Source organism: Miniopterus natalensis, chromosome 18 (genome assembly GCF_054644295.1).
Source record: "Miniopterus natalensis isolate mMinNat1 chromosome 18, mMinNat1.hap1, whole genome shotgun sequence".
Lineage (NCBI taxonomy): Eukaryota > Metazoa > Chordata > Mammalia > Chiroptera > Miniopteridae > Miniopterus > Miniopterus natalensis.
The window spans coordinates 17,009,137-17,027,107 of NC_142098.1; the positions used below are offsets into that span (position 1 = coordinate 17,009,137).

General features: G+C 41.1%; 1 protein-coding gene across 1 annotated transcript in view; it reads left to right on the forward strand.

Annotated features, from left to right (window-relative positions):
• MBTPS1 (membrane bound transcription factor peptidase, site 1) overlaps positions 1-17,971 on the forward strand; it is a 49,999-nt gene that overhangs the window by 23,769 nt on the left and 8,259 nt on the right. Inside the window, exons 10-19 of the mRNA XM_087827230.1 lie at positions 509-660; positions 2,909-3,070; positions 7,376-7,520; positions 10,503-10,691; positions 11,239-11,411; positions 12,811-12,926; positions 13,463-13,619; positions 14,068-14,192; positions 14,861-14,938; positions 17,623-17,763. Coding sequence (XP_087683356.1) covers positions 509-660; positions 2,909-3,070; positions 7,376-7,520; positions 10,503-10,691; positions 11,239-11,411; positions 12,811-12,926; positions 13,463-13,619; positions 14,068-14,192; positions 14,861-14,938; positions 17,623-17,763 — 1,438 coding nt within the window. The remainder of the gene's footprint in view (positions 1-508; positions 661-2,908; positions 3,071-7,375; positions 7,521-10,502; positions 10,692-11,238; positions 11,412-12,810; positions 12,927-13,462; positions 13,620-14,067; positions 14,193-14,860; positions 14,939-17,622; positions 17,764-17,971) is intronic.

Consider the following 17,971-nt stretch of genomic DNA (forward strand, 5'->3'; position numbering starts at 1 on the left):
CATTTTGCCTCAGCTTCCAGGAAATTTCAGGGTATTCAGTTAAAATCTTATCTGTTACTTGTACAGTTACTTATCATTCTGAATGGTTTCTTCTTTCTTGTCTGGTGGAAAATTAAAATCTTCAGTTATGTTATGTACTTTTTTCCTTATGAAGAAAATTTTTATTTTTCTAATTTTTAATATTAATATTCTTATTTTTCTAAGGTATTGCTAAGTTTTAAGTTATGTAGAGATAATCAGTTTTCAGGTTCTAATGTTACATGCTAACAATTTAAAATAATCACTTTTTTTTTGCTTTATGGCATTACTATTATATTGGCTATTCTAAAACACTCCGAAAATAATTGTATTTTCTACATTATGATTTAAGCTTGTTTTCTGTGTTGCAGCGAATTTCAGACTAAAACTAGTACCTTACTGAGGTTACACTATATTTAAATGACCCATATTTCTGTTCTGTGTGCCAGTGTGTGTGCTGTGGTGGAAACCAACCTGCTTTTATTTATAGGAGCTACCAGGAGGCTATGGCCGTGTGAAACCTGATATCGTTACCTATGGTGCTGGAGTGAGGGGCTCCGGTATGAAAGGGGGGTGCCGGGCCCTCTCAGGGACCAGCGTGGCTTCTCCGGTGGTCGCTGGTGCTGTCACCTTGCTAGTAAGGTGAGTGTTGCCTAGCAGAGAGAAGGTGGTGCCAGCAGACCAGGAGCTGAATCTTGCTTGTCATCAGCTTGGAATGTTGGAGCACATCATGTGACCTTGTTCCATCTATTTCTTCATCTCCACAACAAGGTTTATTCTTTGATAGAGGAATCTTATGAGAGCTAGTAGACGTACGAGGGAATGCTCTGTAAACTCTAAACCATAGAGCAATACTTATAAGGACACAATACCTGTTACTTTTTTTATGTTTGAGGTCTGATTTTGTTAGGATTTTGTTTTGTTTTTAATAGCAGTTTTAGGTTTAGTGATCAACCCTTAATTTTGCAGTTAATGAAACTGAAAGTTCTCATAGATAGTCTGCTGGAATTGATTCTCATGTGCTCTTAGTCAAATAGACCATGGTGCCTCACTGTCAAAATTACAAAAAGAAGTCTTAAGAGCTAGCACTTATTTTATATTTTAACCCCCTCCCCAAAACTTTCTATCTAGGTGAGACTTTAGTTGAGCATTTATGTTGTGATAAAACTACATTTTTCAAAGTTATACTTTATGTTAATTTTAAAATTAAATCAGGCAAGTGATTGTGTTTTTATATTTAAAATCTCTTTAAAAGCAAGTGAATTTATGTTGATTTTCGTTTCTAGTGCCAGAGATGTGTTTTATTAATAATCCCCCATAAAGGTTGGTGTTTCCTCTTTCCTCCTTTTCCCATCCTTCCCCTATAGTTCAGAGCCACATTCTTGAAATTGTTGATGTTGGCGAGAGTGTTCCTTAGAGAATAACCATATGCCTGTTGGAAACATCTCTCTGTTCCAGTTGTTTTTCTCACCCCCGGGTAATATGCAGTGAAAGAAGAAGGAAGGAAATGTAGACTGTGGAGTTACCTGGCTCACTTGGGCTTCTGTATTTGCCAGCTAGGATTCTTGTTTCCCCTTTTGTTGGTTGTGAAAGAAAAAGTACTGGTTTACGTCTCCCACTTGCATGATAGCAGGAATGTGGTTTCAGGCTCCACTGTTAAATCCATCAAATCTGCCTCCTGTCAAGTGAGTGGGGAGATGAGGAGGGTGTGCTTTCCATACCCGGTGGTACCTCTAAGTACAGACATTTTCAGTGTCAAGGAAATCTTCCACTTTCCTCATCTTCCTGCAGCAGATAAAAATGCCACTGTGATATTTCAGAAATATTTTTACTGCCTGACAAATAGCTCTGAACAGATACCAAGCAACAAGGAAGCACTCCTCAGCTTCCAGCCTTCAGTGCCCGGTCAAGAACTAGAGCCTAACCTTTGGTCTTGCTTTATGAGCCAGAAGAGGGGAAGATGGTTGAACTTTCACTTGCTTTCAACAGTTCTTTTATTGTTGAGAATCGGCCCTGCTTTCTTTCCTCTCCTCGTTATGTCAGATTTCCCCTCTAAACCTGTTAAAGCCTATCTATACTCCAAGACCACCATTACAGAAAAAGATTTAGGAACTTAGGAGAGTGTTTCTTTTTTGCTTATTGGATTTTCTTCCCTGCATTTAGAGCTTAAAATTTACTTGTGTTTATAGAACATAGGTATACAACAATGAATGTTTTAGTGCTGGCATTCTTAAGAGGTTGATGCTGCCTCAGTGTCACTAAGTTCCTAGCCAAATAGAGCTGAGTATTCAAGTTTGTCCAGGTGCATCCTGATAATGAAACACTCAGGGTGGCCTCAGGTCTGCACGGTCCTATCAGGCTTTATCCACCAGGGTGATGCATCGCCCAGTGGCTTCCAAAACAAAAAAGGCAGGGTTTCGCCATGGAGGTGGTGGACTTCACTCAGATGCTATGCCTCCTGCCTGTCCTACATTGACTTTTCTTTCCAGGACCCGTATGTTTTCCTTTTCTCAGCTAGGTCATGTCCTAGCTTCTCTTTCCTCCTGGCTTCCCATGAGGAAACAGTACCTCTTAACTATTCTTGCCTCCTACAACCTGTAAGGTCAAGTTAGTTGGAAAAATGTTTTTCTGGTCCATTAAGTATAAACAAGTACTAGCCCGGTGAGTCACTGTTCTCACAAGCCATGTAGAAGGCTAATCACTGGTCACTCCCAAGTCTGGTGCAGAAGTGAGCCCCATTCATCCTCATTTTGGCACGGGCCCTACCAAAGAAGCTTTCATTGCAGATGAAACGAGATTGGAGGGCACATTTTCACATTTGCAGGTTAGAAATAATCAGGTTTTCACTCTTTTTACGAGAAAATGAGCAAATACATGATTTCCCCCTCAGCACAGTCCAGAAACGTGAACTGGTGAATCCAGCGAGTATGAAGCAGGCCCTGATTGCATCAGCCCGGAGGCTTCCTGGTGTCAATATGTTTGAGCAAGGCCATGGCAAGCTGGATCTCCTCAGAGCCTACCAGATCCTCAACAGTTACAAACCACAGGCGAGGTCAGTATGTTTTTCTTTTGAATAGGCCTTTCTCTTTGCTGGGTTCCCAGGGTGTTTTTCCCCCTGCACAAAATATGAGCCTTCAAATAGTAACAAATCACTGATCACACAGCACTCAGGGCCCCATAAGGAGCTTCACTCTGCTGCTTCTACTCGGTCCTGGCTGGCAGAACTTTAACTGCTTTCCTTTTCCTGATTTCCTGTTATTTTTAATATGAATGGTTTTAAATTATTCCCTATTAAAACTTTCTTTTGGAATAATCTTAGGTTTGCAGAAATTTGCAAAGATAGTATGGAGAGTTCTCATATATCCTTTGCTGAGCTTCCTCTAATGCCAGCATCTTAGATGACCATAATTTCACTGTCAAAACTAAGAAATGAGCACTCATGGTGTCCTGTCATTAATCTGCAGGCTTTGTTCACAGTTCGCCAGTTTTCCCCTCATGTTCTTCGTTAAGTCTGGGATCCAGGCCCCACATTGTGTTTAGTTGTCATTGTCATATCTTCTTGGTTTCCTCTAGCCTTTGACAGTTCTTCTGTCTTGTCACTCATGACTCTGACTCCTTTGGGAGTGCAGGCTACTTACATAGAGACTGTTCTTGATGTGGGTTTATTTGTTGTTTTTTCATGATTAGCTTGAAGTTATGTGTTTTTGGTAAGAAGTTTTTAAATTTTAAAATGATTTTAGATTTACAACAAAGTTCCAGAAATAATACATGAGGATCCATAAGTCCTTCACCCAGCTCTCCCTAATGTTAACATCTTACACAATCATACAGGGGTGAGAAAAAGTTAAGTTTACAGTTGTGTATGTGAAACACAGTTTATTCTTATATTATTTATTAACTATCGTATTTTCCATATGGACAACTGTAAACCTACTTGTGCCTCACCCTGTAGTACAAGCCTCAAAACCTGGAAATTAATAGATGCATTACCATTGATTAATCTGTGACTGTATTCAATTTTCGCCCATTGTCCCACCCCTGTCCTTTTCCTGGCCCAGGATCCAGTCTAGCATCCCACATTGTATTTAGTTGTCACGTCCCCTTGGTCTCCTCCAGTGAGGGACACTTCTGCAGTTTTCTTCCTCTGGTGGAGTTCATTTGCATCATTTAATTTAGGTGATGTTTCAGTCCAGGCCCTTCAGGAAGCAGACCCCAAGATGGGGTTAGCTGTCCAAGAGATCTGTTGGGGTGGGAGTGGGGGGCCTATGATGGATAAAGGGAAGGAGGCAGGAATAGGCAGGAAGAGTCTTAGGACTGCCATGCTGACCTGATGCCTGTGAAAAGAGGTGGGAGGAAGGAGAATTGCAGAGGAAGACCCTCAGACTGCAGCACAGGTCTAAAACTGTTTCTCCTGATGGGGAATCCTTGAACCAAAGTCACCCGTTAGAGGAGCCTGTGTCCCACAGGGATGGGCCTGCCCTAGTACCATACCCATGTATCGCAGTCATTGGCTAGGAGAAGCCCGGAGGAAGCGGGGCCTTGACACAGAGGGGGTGGAGGGTCTGCAGGGGTAGCAGCTGGAGGTGTCATAGCTATGCTTCAGCAACAGGAGGTCTGAGCAGCATGGCTCATGGTGCCCACCTTAGGTGATGTCTGCCAGGTCTCTCCACTGTAGTTACTGTTTGTCCCTTTGTAACTGCTAAGTGTCACTTGTGGGGATGCACTTCAGATGATTTTGTTTCTTAACATACTTTCACTCACTGGTTTGAACGTCCATTGATGGTTGTTGCCTGCAGTGATTATTACTGTGGGGATTGCCCCATGGTGACTTTCTGTTCCTCTCATTCATTAATTGGAATTCTACTGTAAGGAAGAGCTATCTTTTCTCTCCCATTTATTTATTTATCCCATTATTTATATCAGTATAGAAACACGGATGTTAATTTGACTCAGTGGCAATCCAATAATATCTTTGTTCATTTTGTTGATCAAATTGTCCCAGATCTGGCTATTGGGAGTGCCTTCTAGTTGGCTCCTGTGTCTTTAGATGTCTCCATCACTTTTTGAGTACTTTTCTCACTTTTTGGCAATGTAGCATTTCCATGTCCAGCCTCGGTCTCAGATCTCTCTCCAAGCAGCCTGGGTCCTTTAATTGGAGAGTGGTATTTAGAAACCGAGACCTGCACACTATGTGTGCTCCTCGCAGCTGTGCTCATAGTTGTTTCTAGGTCTTTTCAGCAGACAGAGCTAGGAAATGTCTGTATGTACTCACACATCTGTACCTATTTCTCAATCTATCTATCTGTAGAAATGCTAAAAACATGATGAGTTCACCTGTCTCCTGATCACACCCAACACCAGGTTCTCAGTCTAGTCTCCTCTCTCCTTGTTCATAAAACTTCTCCAACAGCAAGAAACCTGGCTCTCGTGACCCACAGTATGTTTACTCACTGGCTCAGTCCTAGTATGTGCATATTGAGTAGTTTTAGAACTGCTAACCCGTGCCCTTACAAAATCAAGTTTACTAACCAGAGTATAGTATTTATGTGTAGTTCTTTTTTATCCTTAGCTTTACAGAAGTCATATTGTTTTCCAAAGTGAGGCTAATTCTTCTTTCCCTCTACCCCATCAGTGTGATTTTGCTATTCAGCTTTAACACAGTTAAGTTTCTCTGTTAGTGCTTGTGTCTCTTTTTGGATTTCCCCCATCTTCTGGTTCATTTCAACTAGTTATGTATTGGATATGTGAATTACTACCATGGCTGTAAAGTCAGAACTGCACACGAATGTAACCTGGGGAAGTGTCACTGCCCCTCATTCCTCTGTCCCCATTCCCACTCCCCCATTCTCTCCACACTGTCCCCACCCATCCCTGTGGGTAATAGTCTCAGTTGTTGTTTTACCTTTCTTGTATTTCTTCTTGCACAAATATACATGTATACAGAGGTGGACAAAAGTAGGTTTACGGTTCATATAGAAAATAATACAATAATCAATAATATGTGAATAGACTGTTTTGCGTACTCATAATTGCAAACCTACTTTTGCCCACTTCGTGTTCTTATATCCCCTTTCTTACATGAAGGATAGCATTACTACAAATATTCTTTTGCACTTGGCTTTTCTCGCTTAACAGCATCCTGGAAATCGCTCTGTATTAATTCATAGAGGTCCTTCTTCTTTTTGCAGCTTCCTAGTGTGGATGTTCCATTGTTTATTCACCCACTTATTTATATTTGGGCATTTAGATTGTTTCCAGTGTTTTGCCTCTTGCTTTGAATAACCTTGTGCCTAGTATTTTAGTTTTGTTGAAGGTGTGTCTTCAGAGAAAATTCCTAGATGTGGGATAGCTGGGTCCAGGAACTTTGTAAGGTGTCACTCCATTCCCCCCAGAGGGCTGTGTTTGTGTGTGTTCCCCAGCGAAGCATGAGTGCCTGTTTCCCAGAACCTCACCAGCACAGTGTCTGTAATGCTGGTTGCATTCTACCCATCTGATCAGTGAGAAATGGTCTCTCAATATTGTTATAATTTGCATTTCTTCTCTAGTTATAAGTGAGTTTGAGCTCTTTCGTATGTGGTTAATGGCCATATTTATACCTTCCTTGTTAAGTGTGTATTTATTTTTTCCCCATTTTTCTCTGGGGTTTTTGTCTCTCAGCTGTTAAAGGTTTTTTATACATTAGGTTAGTAACCTTTTGTTGGTGATATGTTTGCAGATGTTTTTCCCAGTTTGTCAGTTGTCTTTTGATTTTGTGTGAAGTGTTTTGCCATGCAGGGTTTTTTAATAGCCGACTTTATTAGTTTGTTGTTGTTGCCCTTGGATTTTGAATCACAGAAAGCCTTTTTCTGTCCTGGGGTGAAAAAGAAATTCACCCAGGTTTTCTCCTAATACTTGTTTGCTTTCTTTTATTTACTTGAGACTCCCCGATCCATTTGGGGTTATTCTTGTGTGTGGTGTGAGGTATGGATCTAATTTCAACTTTTTCCAAGTGACCACCCATTTGTCACAGCTGCATTTATTTAAAAGTTCGTCTTTGCCCAGTGATTTGAGACTCTGAGTCCAAGGCATTCACTGGGGCTGGTCACATCCTCATTCTCTGCCAGCCACAGCCACCAAAGTTTCAGACTTGGAGAAGGAAGGAGGTGTTATGCACCATCCCGTTGTTTGTGCAGTCAGTCTGGGCAGGCTGGCCCAGTGGCCTTCTCAGCACAGGGAACATTTCAAAGCCCAGTTCCCAGATGTCTGCTGAGGCCCTTCTAAGGCTCACATCCACCATGTCAACTCTTCTTGCATGGTTGTGTCGCTTCAGTGCTGTTTCCTAATAGGCTCTACTCTAACACTGTATTCTTTGTTTCAGTTTGAGCCCCAGCTACATAGATCTGACTGAGTGTCCCTACATGTGGCCCTACTGCTCCCAGCCCATCTACTATGGAGGAATGCCAACCATCGTCAATGTAACCATCCTCAACGGCATGGGTGTCACAGGAAGAATTGTGGACAAGGTGAAACTGCTCTCTGGCTTGTAGTGAGCTTGGACCTTGCCCAGACTTTTGTGCCTTAGCGCTTTCTCCTGAAATTAAAACAGGAAAGGTTCTCTCCTCTTGCCTGGGGTGCCAGGGTATTAGAAGCAGTCATTTATTTTCCCCTAAGTCTTTTACACATAAGTCAGGGGTAAATTAGTGGAACACGTTTGTTGACATCTTGAGTTTGGCTCCTGAATTGACTAATTACATTTGATCCTTTATTATTTCCCACCTATAATTAAAGGCTCACTTGTAGTTGTTTTATTCTTTAATGAGCACAAGTAGGCCTTAGGGTCTAGACGGTATGGTCTTTCTTGAATTTTGCTTTTATAGTTTTTTTAATACTTACTGCATAAACATTGTCACAACAGTAACAGAATAGGGAAAGAGAACAGATAAATTACTTCTAGCCCCAGCACACTAACATAGCCGTTATTTTTTTAAATTTTGCATACCAGCCAGTTTCTTTTTCTTTTTTAGTTACTGTTTGCATTCAGTGTCATTTTTATTAGTTTCAGGTGCACAACATAGTGGTGATAGCCACTATTTTTTAAATATTCTTTGCCAGCCCTTATCTGAAATACATATTTTTTGTTAACATTGTGCAGTAGGCAAAAATTTAGTCTGTTGGTTTTTTTTTTTTTTTTTCAGTTTTCATTATGTTGAAACATTTTAAAATGTATACAAGTACCAATGTACTTTTTAATGGTTGTTCAGTATTACATAGGACTATCAAATCATAATTTGCTCACTCTTTCCCCTTGCATGAACAAAAAATAGGTGGTTTTCAAATATAAACATTTCACTGAATATCATTGCATATGTGATTTTCTTCTGAATTATTTCCTAACGTCAACTCCCTGGATTGGAATGTAGAGGACATTATTATCGCTCTTGGTACATACTACCAAATTCTTTCCAGGGGAAGTTACACCATCTCAGACTCAGACTGCTGCTGGTGATTGCAGACGGCGCTGTCTCCACCACACCTGCACTGGGTGGTACCTTAATGCCATGCGGTTTTTAAAAAATGAGATAGCCCTGGCCAGTAAGACTCAGTTGGTTGAGTGTCATCCTGTGCACCAAGAGGTTGCCAGTTCGATTCCCAGTCAGGGCACATGCCCAAGTTGCAGGCTCTATCCCCAGTTGGGGTGCGTGCTTGAGGCAACAGATCAGTGTTTCTCTCTCGTATCGATATTTCTCTTTCTCCTTCTCCCTTCCTCTCTCTAAAAATCAATAAAAATATGTATATTTTTAAATGAGATAAAGTTCACATACGTAAAATTTACTCTTTTAAACTGTGCAATTCAGTTTTTAGTGTATTCTTAAATAGTGATGCACCCCAAAAAGAAATACCTATTTGCAGTCACACCCCATTCTCCTTCCCCCTTTTCACACCCCCCCAGTCCCCAGAAGTCGCTGATACACTTTGTATCTCTTGTGTGTAACATTCTAGACAGTTCATTTAAATGGAATCTACAATATGTGGTCTTTGTGACTGGCCTCTTTCACCTAGCATGATGTTTTTAAGGTTTGTCCGTGTCATAGCCATGTATTAGTGCTTCATTCCTTTTTATAGCTGAATAATAGTCCATTGTGTGGATAGATCTCATTGCATTTAATGTCCATTTGGTTTGTTTCTAAGTGATTCATCTTTTAACTTTAAATTTAGAGGGGGTAAAATGGGTACCTTGTTTATTGTGCACTTCAGTTATTTGTGAGGTGAATATCTCCAGGTAACAAACCTGGAAAATACTAGTTGTATTTTCTCTTGTGTGAATTAGCTTTTTATTGCCTTGGCCCATTTTTGTCCTGAAATTTAGATTTTCCCTATCCATTGGAGCAAGATATTTATATCATAGAGAAATTAACCATTGTTGTATTTTATGCAAAAAGTTTCCACAGATTATTGCTTAATTTTCTCTTTAATATTAGTGGTGGTTTTTATTTTGGAGTGAGAGTTCTATAAAAGTTTCACATTTTCATGTAATTGAATTTTGGTCTTTTGTGATTTCTTTTGTTTCAAAAATTAGAAATTTATTTCTCCACAGATATAATAAAATCTCAATTTCATTTTCTACTGACTTCTTTTGTGCTTGATAAATACGTAAATTTTAAATTTGTGTTAATTTGATATGTGATATAAGAGATAAATGAAAATTAACTTTTTTTCTCAATTGCTAACCAGTGATCTCAAGAGCATTTATTAAAAATCCCTTTCCTTTTTCATTATTTGGATGCTTTATCCTACAAATATTTTTCTCCTTTTTCAGATTTTTTTTTAATATGCTGACTCATTTTGGGAGTAAGTATATTGTTGCTGTCTGGCTTGTGAGGGAAATGAGTAATTTAGGTTAGTTTGAAATATTGGTTATTGAAATACTGAAAAATTGGAATGCTATAAGAGCTAACTTATGTTTCTTCCAGATGGTCTCCTCTCATGCTTCCTTTTTTGCTTCCCTTAAACCTGGAAGAATCTGAAAGGGTCCTGACAGCAAGCCAGCTCTTTCTGGGCGTCCCCTAAACCTCCACATGCCCAATCACTGGCTTCAGGATTTGGGGACAGATTGCATCTATGTCATTTTGTTATTTGATCCCTTTCATTTAATGTGACTCTTTAAGCATACAGCTAATTGGGTTTTAACCTCAAACCTGAGAGTTTTCATTTAAGTTCTCCATCAGATAAAAGTTGTACATCAAACTATGTGTCCCTTTTTGTTTTTTTAAGCTTGGGGGGAAATTTCTCATTAATCTGGAGGCTGTCAGAAATAGTGGATTCTACACTTTTTAGTGGCTTTATGTTCTAGACATTCCATAGGCTACTTTGGCTATAGTTGCTTAGTGTCTGTGTATAAATTTCATTTTGCCTTATTTAAAAGGTAAAGTATTTCTCAAAAACTGCTGTGGGTAATTTAGGAATTGAGCATTTCACCTTAGCCTTGGCTTGTTTTTCTCCTACAGCCTGACTGGCAGCCCTATTTGCCACAGAATGGAGACAACATTGAAGTGGCTTTCTCTTACTCCTCAGTGTTATGGCCTTGGTCAGGCTACCTGGCCATTTCCATTTCTGTCACCAAGAAAGCAGCTTCCTGGGAAGGCATTGCACAGGGGCAGGTCATGATCACTGTGGCTTCCCCAGCGGAGGTGGAAGTAAGTGCATGCAGGCAGGGGCTTGCTTTTCTTGACCTTTCACCCTCACCTGCCAGGAGGGAGGGACAGGCTGAATGCCAGGGGTCTCGGATTTGAAGCAGCTGGTGTGATTAGGCTTGAAGGCTGTGATCACTGATTTCAGTGCCTGTAGAGCAGCTGGAGTTTAAAAAGCCAGCTGAGTAATGAGTGATGGTGCCTTCGATTTTGTTGCTGAGCAACAGCAGATAGGACTATTTTGTGCCAGATTTCAAACTCGGCATGATTGCAGAAAATATGTGTTCTCTAAAAGGGGATGTGGGGTTAATCGTATGTAGTACTAGTGTTTTCAGGAACAAGGTTATTTAAATGTTAAGTCTCAAACTTAAGGTTTTGAATGGAATTATTTGTGATACATGAAGGTTCCTTTCTACATTTGTTATTGGAGATTCTTGTGTTCAAATTGTTAGGGTTCAATTGATAAGTAGAATCATCTTTTTCAATAAACCCCCAAACCTGAAAGTTTCTTCTGAGCAAAAGGCGCGCTTTAAGTTTTGCTTATTTTTTTCAGTCAAAAAATGGTGCGGAACAGACCTCAACAGTGAAGCTCCCAATTAAGGTGAAGATAATTCCTGCTCCCCCTCGAAGCAAGAGAGTTCTTTGGGACCAGTACCACAACCTCCGCTACCCGCCTGGCTACTTCCCCAGGGACAATCTGAGAATGAAGAATGACCCTTTGGACTGGTAAGCAGCCACCAGACACGACGCTCGTCACCCCAGGCCTTCCACAGCAGGACTAGGGTCACTGTCCCTGCAGGAAGCAGACGTTGCTCCTCACTGAGCCTGTACTGCCTGAACCCCCAGACTTTGCAGGTCCTTGTTATGCTCTTAGGGCACCCTGCGCGTCTCCCTTCAGATTTGCACAATTGTGCGGTAAAAACCTTGAACTCATCCTTAATCTCTCTCTTTCCCTCATTTCTTCTGTTGAATCACTCAGCAAATCCTTGTAGTCCTCCCTCCAGAACATGTCCTGACTCCTGCCCTGTCTGGCCGCCACCTCAGCTCCCGCTCTTGTTCAGGCCATCGTCATCTCTTGCCTGGATGGCATCGGTTGCCTCCTGATGAGTGACTGCTGCCATTCTTGCTCCCCTAAATCCCATTGTCCATGCAGCAAGCCTGGTCACATAAAAACATAAATCCTATCACGAGTTGCTTAAAACTCTGTGGCTGCCTATCCAGACTTCATGTGCCAGACTTCCCGGTGTGTCCTCAAGCCTCTAGGCCCTGTCCCCTTGCTCCTCCAGGGCAGCTGGGCTGACTCCTGCCCATATGCTAAGCTCATTTCTGCTTTAGTGTAAGTAAAGGAGCTTGGACTTCACCCTGAATATGGTGAGCAACGAGGATTGAAAGATTTGAGCAGGACACGTACAAGGTCAGTTCTGTACTTTATAAAGATGTCTCTGAAAGGCAGATTGGAGGCGCTCAGACCGAGGGAGGTAAATAAGAAGTGAGAAGTTGATAGAGTAATGGCCATGGGCCCAGAGAGGCACTCATGTGTTCAGCCCTGCAGAGGAGGCGGGCTCTGACCGGCTGTGATGGGCTGTGAGGTGGGGGGTGGCAGGTAGAATGACCCCTAGGCGTCCCTTTGGGTATTTGGGTAGGCAGCTCACAGAGTACAAAGCAGGAAAATGAGCATGGTGAGGAGAAAGGATGGAAAGGTGATTGGTAGTAGTGATGTCATGTTAACTTTGTTACTCTTAGTTCATTTGCCCTGCGTGGCTTGGTCCAGCATGTCTGCATTCCCCTGCTGACTGTGTCAGATGTTGGTGGTTGCTAACCAGTTACATGTGTGCCACCTAAAGTGATGCCTCAGTGCATTTCTTTTGCCATTTTCTTGTCATTTTATCCCTTTGAGCCTGTGCCATGAGCACGATTCCCTGTTACCCATTTAACATGCCAGCCCAACTGGTCTGAAAATGGGACTGCTGACTGCTGTGCCAGTGGGCCGGACTCCCCAGGCCTCTGCTGAGGATGGAGCTGTGCTCCTGCAGAGATGACAGGTTGCAGGAATTAACCTGTGACTAGGTAGCCTTATTACGACTGGAGATTGATCATTTTAGTGCTGGGACTTGCTCTTTTTCAGGAATGGCGACCACATCCACACCAACTTCAGGGACATGTACCAACACTTGAGAAGCATGGGCTACTTTGTCGAAGTCCTCGGCTCCCCCTTCACGTGCTTTGACGCTAATCAGTATGGTGAGCAACAACAAAGTGCTAGCCAGGTGTTCTTTCCTCTCTGTCGGGTGTTTGTGAAAAGTTTGAAAGGTGACTCATGGTTCAGATGAGAGGCCAGCAAAGAGGGCATGTACGGGGTCTCCTGGTCCCAGTGGAGACCGGAACATGGCGCCAAGCAGAGCAGTGGGCATTCCTACTTAGTGGTGATGGTGGTAATGTTCAGCTAAAATGCAACACTGTCAGAAGCATTTGTTTTATTTATTTATTTATTTATAATTAAAAGAAGCTCTAGCACTGTGTTTTGCTTCTTCTCCAGTAAGTGAAATATCTTTGTATTGGGCATCACAGATGAAACAAAAGGCCACAGCTAGCAGGCGTCTGTGTACCGTAGGGCCCTGATCCTTGCTCACACTCTTCTAAAGTGGTTCAGGGGGCACAAACCAAAATATTACAAGTCAATAATTTGAAGTATGGATGCCAGTAAAACTCTGTCGGAAATAGTGACGTCCTTTTGTTCAGAGGTGGAATTTCTCAGAGCTTGGCATTTTGTCCCTCAGGAACTTTGCTCATGGTGGACAGTGAAGAAGAGTACTTTCCCGAGGAGGTCGCCAAACTGCGGCGGGATGTGGACAATGGCCTTTCACTCATTGTCTTCAGTGATTGGTACAACACGTCCGTTATGAGAAAAGTCAAGTTTTACGATGAAAACACGAGGTACTGCTATGAATTGGTATTTGGTTAAGAAATTTGACTTTTTGGGAATTAAGTTCTACTTAGCAAGTACTTAAAGGGCCTATTTGGCTCATTAGTAGTCTTTTCATCTGTAAGAGACAGGTTCAGATGCTTGGTTAGAGAAAGCTTTCTCTTCACGTAGTAGGGATGTTCTTGAAAGCTGCTTGTGAAGCAAGTAAAATGCTCATTGATTCCAGGTATTAATTAAAAGGCTTCATTGTTGCTCCTTCTTGATTGTAGATACTTGAGCTTTAAATTTCTGTTTAGTTCTTTTACATTCTTCTATCGCTCTATTACTGAATCTATACAAATCTAAATGCACCGAAGGACCTGTTATTTAAAGAAGCCTTCTAGTAATTTAGTTACCAATCAAGGATTCCCAATGTATTATGAATATGTCGCCTTGTAATACAGTTTGTCACTTTCACAGGCAGTGGTGGATGCCGGACACCGGAGGAGCCAATATCCCAGCTCTGAATGAACTTCTGTCTGTCTGGAATATGGGGTTCAGCGATGGCCTATATGAAGGGGATTTTACCCTCGCGAGCCATGACAGTAAGGCTCTGTGTTTATGTTTTAATAGGGCACATTATTCCGGGAGAATCTTAAGTTTCAGAGAGAGGGTGTGATTCCTAAAGAAGCTAGGCTCTCTGGAATCTTCGGTATCTTCACAGAGAACATCTGGAGAGTTGGGTGTTAACCACTCTAGTTCTGTCCAAATGTTCAAAATGAAATATTTTCTGCAAGCATCTCTAGTTTTAGTGCCACCTGTAAGGTGCTCTATATCCTGTATGTTCCCAAATAGGGAATACCTCATAGGTTCCTGATTATTTATGCAATTCTGTTTATGAAATAACTTTGTAAATCTCATATAAGAAGTTTCCCCACAGATTAGTTTGGGGAGCTAATTTCTAGAACAGTATCTTGAGCACTGTTGTTACTGATTCTGCTCTTCCTGACTAAGTTGTTGCGCATCTATGACAGCTATGACATCTGACATCTATCCCCAAACCTTATATTAATAGTATTTTTTCACTTCAATTTTGAGGCCATTCATTGTAGTTTAACTGTGAGCAGGCAATAATAGCAACTCCTCTCCTAAGATTAAAAAACATTTTAGAAAACATAGGATGTCTAAAGAATGCATTTTAGGTAAATAAGTAGCTGTTGATAAAACGTCCTGTGTTTCTGTGTTCTCATAACTTTGAACAACTGTTTTCTAGTGTATTATGCATCCGGGTGCAGCATCGCTAAATTTCCAGAAGATGGCATAGTGATAACACAGACTTTTAAAGACCAAGGTAAGGAATGTGAATACATGCTTTTTAGTTTCCTTCTTTCTTCTTTTCTTTTAAATAACAGTTTTGTTGCATATAATTTACCCTTTTAAAGTGTACAATTCAGTGATTTTTAGTGTATTCACACAGTTGTGCATTCATCACCACTGTCTACTTCCAGAACATTTTCCTTACCCCAAAAAGAAATCTGCCCATTAGCAGTTTTGTATGGTTTTTATAATTATTTTCTGTGGTACCTACTTTAGGCAAGACTTCCAGGTAGCGGCTCTGGGAGATGCAAAGGTAGATAAGACAGCCCCTTGTTGATAATGTGAATATATGTGTATACTGACCACTGCAAAATAAATCAAATTTCCTACAGGAGAGGAGCTGTTGAATATATGTAGGTATTCTTTAAAACTACCTTTAAAGTTGCTTAAAGTTTTTGTTCCTATTTGTAAATTGTTTTGCTAGATTACTAAAATTTAGAAAAATGTGACCATGTTTTGATGTTCTTAATTGTATGAAGGTGAATATTAATTACAAGGTCCTCTCCTAAAATTCTCTTGAGAATTTGAAGGGAAAAAAGGTCTTCTCTTTCAGTTTTTTTTCTTTAACTGCAGCCAGGCATCACCCAAGAAGGCAAACGCTGCAGTTCCCCGTGCATTAGTATCTGGGACACTGTGCTGAGTGCCTTGAGCAAATCTGGGGAGCTGGGAGGAGCCAGAGCAACCTGGGGCTGCCTCTGCCCTTCCCAAAGGTGGGAAGCCATCACCTGCCCTGATGTCTTCCTGCAGCCCCGCACTCCAGAGCTGGGATTTTGCACCGTGTACCTCTCTCACCTTTGCCAAGAGTTTGAGACTATTCTGCGCCCCACAGCACAGGCTTATGGAAATTTACAGGAGGGATTCATTTTCTCATGCAAGTTGATATTTTTTTTAATTCCAGAATTGAAAGCCCCTTCATTGTAAAGTTTGCCATTTTCTGTAATTAGAAGGTAGGGACAGTTTCATTAGTTGAAAATGATGAAAAGACAGGAAGGATTTCTCATATTATTTGCAACTGGAAGGTAGAATTTATTTTTGTATTACCTGGAAGGGTTTTTTCCGTTCATCAAGGCAAGGTCAATCAATAGATCTGTGTTCATAGGGTTATATTTTAACTTTAAGCACATAAGTAATCATGTCTCCTGAGTCACTGGCACAGTTTACTGTGGGTTAGTGATTTTTTTGAAATCCGTTTCTCACAGGGCACTGCCATTTCTGGTAGGGGCCCAACAGGGATGACCAAAGTGGTCTTGTGGCTGGCTGCTAGGCCTTGTTTTGTTGGGAGAGGAATCAAAAGTAGAGTTAAGCGTACATACTTTATTTTGGGGTTTTGCTAACCTGAAAATAAAAATTACCTTGAGCCCTAGTTTGTTTGGCTCAGTGATTAGGAGCATCTGCCCTCAGACTGAAGGGTCATGGGTTCAATTCTGGTCAAGGGCTTGTAGCTAGGTTGCAGGCCCTGGCCGGTGTGCATGTGGGAGGCAGCCAGTTGATGTGTCTCACATCGATGCTTCTCTCTCTCCCTCCCCCTCCCCCCTCTTCCCTTCCACCCTCTAAAAAATCAATGGAAAAGATATCCTCGGGTGATGATTAACAAGAACAACAAAAAATTACCTTGAAATTCTTTTTAAGGGGATTTTTATTTTCACACAGGCTTTAAGTTGAATAATCTTGGGGTACAAAAGGAATTTGAAAATCTGGGTTATGCTGGATCACAAAATACCTTATGGTCAGAAACAAAACTGTGTCCAAACCATGAGGCCTCGTTTCATGTTTTATTGCTCTGTCTCTCCCTCCCCACCGAAAATACCTTGCTTTTCTCTTCCATTAGTTCCTAGTGGAATTACACGTAACATAGAGCAAGAAATGCTGCATTTTGTAGCCACAGACATTTTGGTGTTACCAACATGATCAGTACTGGGTTCTGATGAAGACGTGTCATTTAGTGCCCGGGAACACATTTGCTTCAGGGCTAGAGACTCCTAGATTATATGGCGATGTCACTGGCAATTGCTGCCTGTGGCATTTATGCATTTTTGACTCGATTCATTAAACATTGTGAATTGTGCCATCTGTTTGGGCAGAGGTAAGAAGGCTCTGCTCTGGAACATATGTATTTGTGAGATTAATATAACAAACATCTTAAATCGAAATTTTAAATGTCGGCATATATTTTAAAAATTAGTTATGTTTGTCCTAGCTCTGAATAATAAGACGCGAGACTAGATATCAGTATCTATGACTATATCTATAGAGGTACTTATGTGTTTAGCAAGAGCTGCCCCGGCCAGCTGCCCCTAGTGGATTCAGTCCAAGGATATAAGCCTTTCATCATCAGATGGGACAAAAGTTTGTGTTTTTAATTTAAAAAGGAAAAAGTGAAACCTTTAAAATTATAAATACTATTACCACCATTTCAAGTGAAAATGAAAGAGGATGGGTGTGGAAATATTATATATACACACATATAAGTGAATTTTGCTAAAACTCAAATTAATGTCACTTAGGGCCTTGTTTTTCTGTGCTAAAAGTTTGCACTCCTGTGATTGAAGAGTGGATTTTTCTTTGATTTCTTTGTCACATGTCAAGTTAAGTGGCAACTGGAAAATAATTTATTCCTCAATAAAAATTATCATTGCTGTTTTTCTTGTATTGTTTCAGGATTGGAGGTTTTAAAGCAGGAGACAGCGGTTGTTGAAAACGTGCCCATTTTGGGACTTTATCAGATTCCAGCTGAGGGTGGAGGCCGGATTGTGTTATACGGAGACTCCAATTGCTTAGATGACAGTCACCGACAGAAGGGTGAGAACTGGTGGTGTGGCTGGAAAGTAGATTGTGCTTTGTGACTTTAATATTCAAATCCTCTCTCCCCCTTGTCCCTGGAAAGCCATCGATGAGATGCTGGTAAATTAACAGAAACTTGCTCGTGAGAGCCAGGTGCGGCTAGGGAAGTTCCTACTGCTTTGATTGATTAGACTATTTTGATTGGATGCATTTAATAAGCAAAATG